This window comes from Hibiscus syriacus, unplaced genomic scaffold (genome assembly GCF_006381635.1).
Source record: "Hibiscus syriacus cultivar Baekdansim isolate YM2019G1 unplaced genomic scaffold, ASM638163v2 tig00110864_pilon, whole genome shotgun sequence".
NCBI lineage: Eukaryota > Viridiplantae > Streptophyta > Magnoliopsida > Malvales > Malvaceae > Hibiscus > Hibiscus syriacus.
This window is the reverse complement of record NW_024062893.1, coordinates 1,547,129-1,556,932: the sequence shown is the minus strand read 5'-3', so window position 1 is coordinate 1,556,932 and position 9,804 is coordinate 1,547,129. Positions and strand designations below refer to the sequence as shown.

Below are 9,804 nucleotides of genomic sequence, written 5' to 3'. Positions count from 1 at the left end.
TAAAATATTTCGATTTATCTGAGTTGATGTGAAATGTCAATGACAAGCAAATGACATGAATAGTATAGATTCTCTGATTCTCTAAAATATTTCAATTTATCTAAGTTGATGTGAAATGTCAATGACAAGTAAAGGACGTGAATATTATAGATTATCCGATTCTCTAAAATATTACAGTTTATCTGAGTTTATGTGATATGTCAATGACAAACAAAGGACATGAATAATATAGATTCCATGATTCTCTAAAATATTTCAGTTTATCTGAGTTGATGTGAAATGTCAATGACAAGCAAAAGACGTGAATAATGTAGATTTTCTACAAGGCATGAATTTAAAATAGTAAAGCTTATCTTCAATCTCTTACACAATACACTACTTTCATCTAACGAAATACATTTCAAATAATGAGCAACAAATTCTTCACAATTGTCCATTACAATGGTGAAATTTTACACATTGATGTTGGTGTTGTGTTTAAGTCATATAGGCCCATCAATATGATGTTCCCTCTAGATGTATCTCATCGTCAAATGAAGTAAAAAATTGAGAGAAAACTTTCAGCTTCTGTTTCATGTTTAAGTTATCGGCACATGGTCTCCTCAAATCCAATCACATATGGAACAATACAGCTTGATGATGATGACGATGTTGTTGTTATGGTTAGACTTTATCAATCATTAAATAATAATATGGTCAAGATTTATGCTGAAACCACGATTACAACAGATATTTTGACCTCATCGGTACCAGCACCATGAACATAAGATGTAGGACCCTCTGAACCAAATGCAAGTGTTGCTGATGATAACCTTATTGGACGATTCGATGAAAGCCTTGCTAAATTTAGCGAGAATAATGAAGATATTGTTTCATTGTTGGAAGATGACGACACATTATTAGTTGATGTCTAATTTTTTTAGGTTGTTTTAGAGGGACAAGGTTTGGATGTTGAGCCTGATTATGGGAGGCAACTATTTCACGATGTCAAGGATTGCAGAATGCTTTAGAGTAACAACATGGGAATGCATCTTGAGTGACAACATGGGAACGCATCTTGAGTGCAAACTATTATGGGAGGGTTTCAATTACAGACACATCTTGATGATAGCCATTGCACAAGATGGAGACAGAAGTATTTTCCCCATTGCCTTCGCCATTGTTAAAAATGAATAAGAGGAAACTTGGAATTTCTTTCTCTCCAAATTGTGTTCCCATGTTGTCACTCAAGATGGGGTTTGCATGATCTCATATCGGTCGCTTGGGTTGTTAAGCATAACTTCTATACCGAAAAGTAGACGGACACCTCCCCATGTATATCTGACATATTATATATATCATATTGCGTCTAATGCTATAAAGAGATTTAAGAAGAAAAAGATCAAAAAAGAGATTATCAATATGGGTAACTATTGTCATTTCTCATTAATTATTTCTGCTTAATTCTTGCTATTTTTTGTATTTTTCAATAATATTTATTTTACTGCTTTTTAGGGTATGTTTTACTATAACCAAACTTTCATGTACGACTAGAAAATTTGAGAAGATACGGAGATGATGTGTATGAATTCGTTGTTGAACTCCCTAGGGAGAGATGGTCATAAGCATATGATGTTGAGGGTTGACGTTACGACCATATGACTACCAACCTTGTCGAATGTATCAACTCGATGCTGAAAGGGGCTAGACATCTCCTAATAGCAAGTATTGTTAGGGAGATATACTTTTGGTTAAACAAAGTATGGGTAGGAAAAAGTGCACAAATAGATGTCATGATCAACGATGGGAGAAATTGGGTTTCAGATTTAGAGAAGGTAATGCAAAAGAATCAAACACATGCAACACCAATGTTTGTCCATAATTTTACCAGACTTGATTTTGATTTTGTTGTCCAAGCACTAGTTCGACTACATGAGGGAGGTAATTCTACAACGTACACTGGTAATCGAATAGAAGATGGTATAATTGTGGTCGATTTCAAGCTTTTAGATTTTAATGTGCTCACGTTGTTGCTGCAAGTATGCACATTAATGTTGACCCATATTTATATGTTGATGAATGTTATAGCTTGCACACTATGTGTAATATTTACAATTGTGACTTTAAGTACCTCCCAAATGAAGCATACTGACCTACATCAACAATTTCTGAAGAATGGTTGCCAAATCCTGAATTGCGTATGAAGTTAACATGTCGACATGAATCTAGTCGAATTCATACCAATATGGATGATCCTCAAAGAGATTCAGGTCTACCAAAACTTTGTGGCCACTGTAGAGGTGAATGACATAACAGAAAGCATTGTCATCATCTTCCTAAATATCGGACTGGACGCTAAAATAGCCGTTAAAAATATTATGTTGTTTTTTATTTTTACTCTTTTAACTATTTTTTCACTATGTTTTTAGTTTGTACTCTATGTTTTTTTTAACTTGTACTCTTCCTACCATGTTTGAGTTTTTTTAGTTGAACTTCATTACTTCAAACTTTTACTTCAATTCTTATATAATTTCAAACATTACTAAATAAGTTTACTTAATCCAATAATTACTAATTAATAAAGAGAACTTCATACATAAATTAAAACCATATAAATTAATATGTGTACATATGTCATTTTCTATTTTTTTAGTTCTCTCTTAAATTCGTTCACTACCTCAGATTAATACACCTTCATATTTTTCTTTCGTCACCTTCTTCTTCTCAATTTTTATACTAAAATTTTTAATTTTTTATTCCTCTCAACGAGTCGTTTGCTACGCTGCTTTGGTAAATCTTCATACTTCTTCTTCTCTTCCATTTTCATCTTCTTCTTCTTATGCCCCTCAACTATGTACTTTATTGCTCTTTTTCCCACTCTTCATTTGAAGAAGAGCTTGAATTCAAACCGTCGATCTTCGAGTCGCTGTTGTCAAACTCATAAACACAATTCACCAAATCATACCCAAAAGTTTCCTACAACTACATTATTTGATAATCTCAATTTTTTGTCACTTCTCGTACATCAAAACATTCACCCTAAACCCCTATTTTTAATGAAGCCATCTCCTAAAATAGCCGTTGGGAAATCGTTACACTTTGAATTTAAAAAAAAATTGATTGTTGGCCAACGATCCACCGAACGGTCAAAAATTTCAAATTTTTACTCTTTAGAACTCATCGCACCAGCGTGACGAGTGACGAGTTCCATGGCCATTAATATATATATATATATTACAATGCTTTTTAAAATTCCAAAAAAAATAAAAAATATTTTTTATTCGGACTAGTCATGCTCGCGTGATAAGTCCCGTGAAATATATTAAATATATTCAGCCCCTGGAATTAACGTCTCATGGCCCATTAAAAAATTATATCCAACAAAACTTGTCACACCGACGTGACGAGTTTCAGCTACACTATAACTTTTACCGTACATACGAAAATAAAAAACAAATTGCCCTATTGAATTATCCCACTAATTTTGCCCATAGACATTTTTAACAGTGTTTTGAAAACCGGACCAGTTCAACCGGGAACCGCTGTCTAGTTCGATTCAATCTACACCGGTTGAACCGCTACTAATGAACCAGCCGGAACCGCTGAACCGTTCGAACCGGACCGGTTGAAAACCGGAAAAAATCGGGGAAAACTGGAAAAAACCGCCAAATTTGTTTTTTTTTTAAATTAAACCAAACGACGTCGTTTGTTAAACGAGCCAAGTCGAACTCGAGTATTGCTGAGCTCGACTCGAACTTGAGAACTTTAAAAGTAAGCTCAACTCGACTCAAACTCACGAGCTAAAAATTATCAAATTCAACTCGAACTCGAAATATAATATTGAAACTTGAACTCGAAAAGGCTTGAACTCAAAAAAAAATTAGAAGCTCGATTGAAGCCTAAAATTCGAGCTTGATTGAAGTGAGAATAATTCACTCAATGTTCACCAAAAGGTTCCATGATTTTGAATGTCAAATTACCTCTATTATTTATAAAAGTATTCTATGTTTCTTAGCCATGTGGGATTGTTTTGTTCTCATATTTTTACTCTTTAGACTTTTGGGATGCTCTTCTATGTTTCTTAGTCATGTGGGATTATTTTTTTAAAAAAAATTAAACCAAACAATATCATTTTGTTATGATTTTTTTAGCCCCAAATTTATTTTTTAATTATAGTTATATAATTATATTTATTATTTAATATGTTTTACCTTAAATATTATGTTGTAGTTAATTTGAATCATTTTATTTCACTTGATTTTATGGTTTTTAACTTATATATGTTATGACTTGTGATATAAAAATTATTTTTTATTAAATATTTTTGGTATTTTTATTTAATTTTTTAAATAATTATAATGTCGTTCGATTCTTCCGATTGATCGGACCGATTCGACCGATTAAACCAATAAACTAATAATATGATCGGTTCACTAACCGGTCCGGTTCTGAAAACCATTATTTTTAATGAAGGAAAAACTTAATCATGACCACGAACTTTAATCCCATATCCGATTTGTATAAAGCACTTATCCAAATTCAGTTGGAATAAAACCAAATCTACATTTGATGCTCGTTTCCTCCATTCTTTGGTCGGCTTCAGTAATAATTCAATTAGATCTATTTTCAGCAAGTTCCCTTTTGTTGGATGGTTGAAGACTTTCTTACTTTCCGAAGACCAAGATCGTTACCGCCCAACTTCTAGTCTTCTAAAGCAAAAGGTTATCCACTGTCATTTTTCAGAATTTTAAATCCTGGTATCTCAACTGCAATGAATATTCTTCTCCCCAGATTCATCCTGTAAGTTGAACCCCCTTTTTTCTTATTTTTTCATTGCAAGAGCTATTATATTTCTGATGGGATGTTCAGTTTTGTTTCCGTTTCTGGGTTTTCTAGTCTCTGCCTTCTATCTTTTGATTATATCGTTTTCAGGTTGCATTTGGGAATTTGGATTCCGGATTTCAGAATGGTGTTAATTGGATTAAGAAAAAGATATAAATGTAATTTGGGGATTTCTTTGATATCTATTTAGGGTTGAATTTGAAATTCATGCAGACATTTATGATTTTGAATTTAACATTTTTTACAATCTATATAACAAACGAAATTCGCATATTTGTCTCAAGATTGCTTCATTTATGCTCAAATATTTTTATCTTGCATTGCTTTACAGATTAGCTTCATTTGATTAATTGTTTCAAAGGTTTGTCTTTGGGGATTATTGCTAATTTTATCTTATTGTAGGAGTTTTTCCAAGTAAAATTATACTTTAAGAGATGTACTTTAAGTTAATCAGCCGATGAAAAACTATGCTGCTATGACTCTTCATTCTACTTGAAGCATACATGTTTTGACCCCGAATTTGATGCATATAGTGTATGCTCCTCTTAAGACCTTTCCAGTTACATGAAAAACTTGAAAAATATAGATGAAATTGAAGGTGCATCATAATGTTCCTGATCCGACCTGAAAGCTGAACCAGAATATGATTTCTAAACTATCCGTTTATTGTCCAAAATTTTAGAAATTTAGGAAGGATAAGAATACATCTTTTAACCGGTAAGGATTAATGTTTGTGTTAATATTCTTCACAGGTGAGAATGGAAGGGGAAAAAGTAAGCATAGATATTCCCAGGGATGGAAAATCCAAGGTTCTTGATCCAGTATTTTCCGTCTTTCTTGTTCAACTTCCACGCAAACTTCAAAACTGTCTTAAGGTTAGCCATAGCTCTTATGTTGCATGATTTTTTTACGATGCTGTTCTGGTAGATTATTTTTTCTCGATTAGAATTTGACCGACAAATTTCCCATTTTTCGGTTACAGTCACAACTGAAGAGATTAACCAAAGATGGTGACAAAATAAAACATTTGAACTATTTTCTTGAAAAGAAGAACCGTTTATCTACTGGATTGCGGATCGATCGGGAGAAACAATTGGAAGCTTGGAGAGGAAATCCTTCATGGGTCAATCCACCTCCAGAAATAGAGGTAAAGAGGTTTTGGGAAATTTTATGGTTTTATTCTCAAGAATGAAACATACCTATGTCTAACACTTACATCCGAGTTCCGAGTCATGAAGCATGACACTTTTATAGTACTATTTCTTTCATATAGACGACTTTGAAGAAAAAACTTTGGTTCTAATAATAAAAGATAATTATAAATCCAATGTTTGCACCACATTGCTGTCATTTTACTCAGTTTTGTAAAGTACTTGAAATCTAATGTTATTTTCGGCAGGTCAGTGTTGGGAAAGGCTCTCTTTGCCACCTTAAAGCAACAGCCGATATTGGGTTGCCCCCAGATGAGGTGTATAACATTGTTACTGATCCTGATAACAGGAGGGTTTTCAAAAACGTTAAGGTGTGTTACATTTTCATCCACAATAATAAATCTGAAGCTTTATATCAGGGTACAATTACCCTGTGTTGCTCTGAATCTTCATTTACTTTGAAGTACGGATATCTAATGCTCCTGTTTGACATGTTTTTGGACTTGGTTATGAGGATACGGCCCTCAAAGGACCCTTCAAACACATGAAAGAATTCGAAACACACACTCAAGTCTGAGTAACATAGCAACTACCCATATGTGGGAATTACATTCATATAGCTTCAATGTCTCGAGCAGTTTTATAAATTTCCGGATTTTTTTTAACGAGCTGATATTTGAATTCAGGAAGTGATATCAAGAAAGGTTTTAATCGATGAAGGTCAAAGACAGGTGGTCGAAGTGGAACAATCAGCTATCTGGAGATTCCTTTGGTGGTCAGGAACCATCTCGGTTCATGTTCTAGTGGATCAAAACAGAGAAGATCACACGGTATGAATTTCCCCCTAATTATTTGATTCATATTTGGAATGATAATGGAGATATTATCTTCCATGAATCACTAAATACATAGAAAACGTATTCCGAATACCCGAGTCCGAGTGCTAGAAGTTTTACCTGATTGCTTTTGCTTAAACTGATCTTGCTCGGATTACTCAATGCATAAGTTGTTTGCAAAGAGATTGTGCAATGTTTACTAGTGGATAACTCTTAATTCTAATGATCATGATTAACAGATGAGGTTCAAACAAATGAGCAACGGATTCATGCAAAAGTTTGAAGGTTACTGGCGAGTCGAACCGCTTTTCGTCGACAAGAAAATATGTTTTCCTTTCAAGCCAAAAACGTTGTCAGAGTATTGTTCATGTACTGGAGGCAAAGGAAGGATTGGAACAAAGGCGAGCTTAGACCAATTGATTCAACCAGCCATCGCTCCTCCCCCACCCATTTCTTGGTATCTAAGCGGAATACCTGCAAAAACCACTGAGATGCTGATAAATGATCTACTTGCCGAAGCCGACAGAATCAAGGGCAGCCATAACTTGGAAATTTTGAACAAGAAGCTTCGGTTATCAAAGAAGATAAACGAACATCGTTACCAACTTGAGCAAGTCTGTGACATTAAAGAAAGATGGAAGTCACATCGGAGGAATCGGAAGTTGTTGCAGCGTCGTAAGAAGCTGTTCACAGATGAATCCTCAAGTTTTTAATTTGTTCGAATTCATCTGTATTTTGTTGAATCAATATCATACGAAATTTGTTCACTAACGTTGTAATGATGTCTCCATTTGGACGTTTGTAACTCTTTCAGATTTTAAGCAGGCTTCCAATCTTTTTCTTCCTACACATATGACCAGTGATTACAGTTAGGGATGGTCATGGAACCTGAGTCCAACGTGTCCCGACTCGATCAGATCAAATTTTTTAAAAATAAAATTTGGGTTCGGGTTGGATTGGATTGGGTTTTTTTATGTTATGTTTGGGTCTGGTTTAGGGTGAAAAATACATGATCCAACCTGGAAAAAAATTGTAATTTTGTCTTATATATTTAGGGATAATTGCAATAATATCCATTTATATATTATTTTCTTTCAATTAAATCTCTATTTTTATTGAATAAAAATAATATTATTTCATGTCGGATCGGGTTCGAATTTTATTTCAAAAATCGTGTCGGTTTCAGGTTGGGTGGAAGGTGTATATTTTTCAAGTCGAGTAGAGGATTTATAATTTTTGGGTTGGGTCGGGTGGATTGAAAATCTGACCCGACTCATACCCATCCCTAATTACAACTAGAGTACCAATTAGGCTTATTTGGGCGGGTTTGGCTTCCATTTTTCGGGTTTTGGTTATTTTGGTTTTAAGTCTTTACAGGTTCGAATTTGGTTTGGGTTGAGATTTTGGGTTAATTTTAGTGTTGGGTTCGGGTTTGTTTTCTAATAGGGACAATATCAACGGTTGATTCAGAAATATTTTTCAGGGGTATCAATATGTTAACAATATAAAATTTTTAAATGAAATAGATACAAATAAAATTTCAAAGAAATTTCAAGATGGTGGCATTGTTCGTAAAATAAGTAATTAATTGAAGAAAACTCAGATTTCAAGGTGGGCATAAAAAATTTCAAAGTAGACACCATCAATAAAATAAATAAATAAATAATCGAAGAAATTTTGGATTTCATGGTGGACATGTGCCCACCCTCACCAAGTTGTAGATTTGTCATTGGATAGGATTTAATTATACTGTGTAAAACTCTTTTAATTTATACTTTTTTAGAATCGTTTGATGAAAAATATTAATGGTCGAGATTAATACTAAAAGATAAGAAGATATTAAACGTAAACAAGTGGATCATAACCCATTTTATATAATCTATTATATAAATGTTTACGATTGTATGTTAATATTATCTATTGATTTATTATTATTATTAAGTGAACTTTTGTTTTTAATTGTAATATAATAGTTTAGTTATATTTTTAGTAGAAATATTTATCTCTGGCTCATAGAAGTTCAAAAACCTATTTTACCATTCAATAACACAAATATAAATATATCGATGAAATAATTAATAAATTAAATTATATAATATATACTAAAATATTTTTGGATTCTAAAGTCTAAACCTTCATGATGTTTTTGGATTAAAGACATCAAAATCTGGGAAGTAAAGGGCGAATCTTTTGAGTTTTGCAAGGAAATCGGGGTGATGCCAAAAGAGTTGGTGGAAAGGCTGAAGGGGGGACATGCAAATTTATGCTCAATAAAAACAATTCCAATGCATGATGTTTTATACCTATACAATTCCGAAAAGCCTGAAGAATTGGTGGTTTGTGAGATTGAGAAGCGCCCGAGGGGTTTTCCGGTGGGGGAGTTTGAAGAACGCGGCGGCGAATGATCGGCGTAGGGTGGCGGAGAGGGTACTGTTTACGTTTGCCGATGTCCGGTTGGGTGATTTTGCGGTGACTTATTTTTCTTTGTTTTATCCAATTCGTGTCCCTTCATGAAACTGTTCAGCTGGTTCTGCTTGTTGCTTTGTTTTCTTAGATTATTTACTTCCAAGTGAAAACGATAAACTGTTGTTGGAAATCGACTCTGCAACAACTCGGATCCAATTAAGTTACCATTCACTCCAATTTGAAAATGATAATGAGATAGAATTGGGTAAATTGCTCATTTAGTACCTAAACTATAAGTTTTTGTCTATTTTAATACTTAAACTTTAAATTTTTTAAAAATATACCTAAATTTTAGTTTTATTTCATTTTTGTACCCTTGTCCAAATTTAATGTTATTTTTTGAATTTTTTTTTTTGAAATATTAGGTATTAAAACAGATCAAAACTAATAGTTTAGGAACTAAGCGCATTAAGTTTCTAACGGTGAGTACTAAAATGAAACAAAAACTAAACGGTATGTAAGATTTTGAAAAAATTAAAAGTTTAGGTACTAAAACGGGATAAAACTAATTATTTAAGTACTAAATATAT

At 33.2% G+C, this 9,804-nt stretch overlaps 1 protein-coding gene across 1 annotated transcript; it reads left to right on the top strand.

The window, feature by feature from the left end:
• The first annotated feature begins 4,761 nt into the window (after nucleotides 1-4,761).
• Nucleotides 4,762-7,655, top strand: LOC120143805. Its single transcript, XM_039158036.1, has 6 exons — nucleotides 4,762-4,779; nucleotides 5,574-5,696; nucleotides 5,804-5,968; nucleotides 6,221-6,343; nucleotides 6,659-6,802; nucleotides 7,048-7,655. Exons 2-6 carry the CDS (start codon nucleotides 5,580-5,582, stop codon nucleotides 7,519-7,521), a joined length of 1,023 nt encoding a protein of 340 aa, XP_039013967.1. The 5' UTR covers nucleotides 4,762-4,779; nucleotides 5,574-5,579; the 3' UTR covers nucleotides 7,522-7,655.
• Nucleotides 7,656-9,804: the final 2,149 nt, after the last annotated feature.

What these genes read in the sequence shown, in the direction of transcription:
- LOC120143805 (XM_039158036.1), top strand. Translation starts at nt 5,580, where the DNA reads ATGGAAGGGGAAAAAGTAAGCATAGATATTCCCAGGGATGGAAAATCC. An exon ending in GGGTTTTCAAAAACGTTAAG is followed by an intron (nt 6,344 to 6,658) that starts GTGTGTTACATT and finishes ATTTGAATTCAG; the next exon opens with GAAGTGATATCAAGAAAGGT. An exon ending in AAAACAGAGAAGATCACACG is followed by an intron (nt 6,803 to 7,047) that starts GTATGAATTTCC and finishes CATGATTAACAG; the next exon opens with ATGAGGTTCAAACAAATGAG.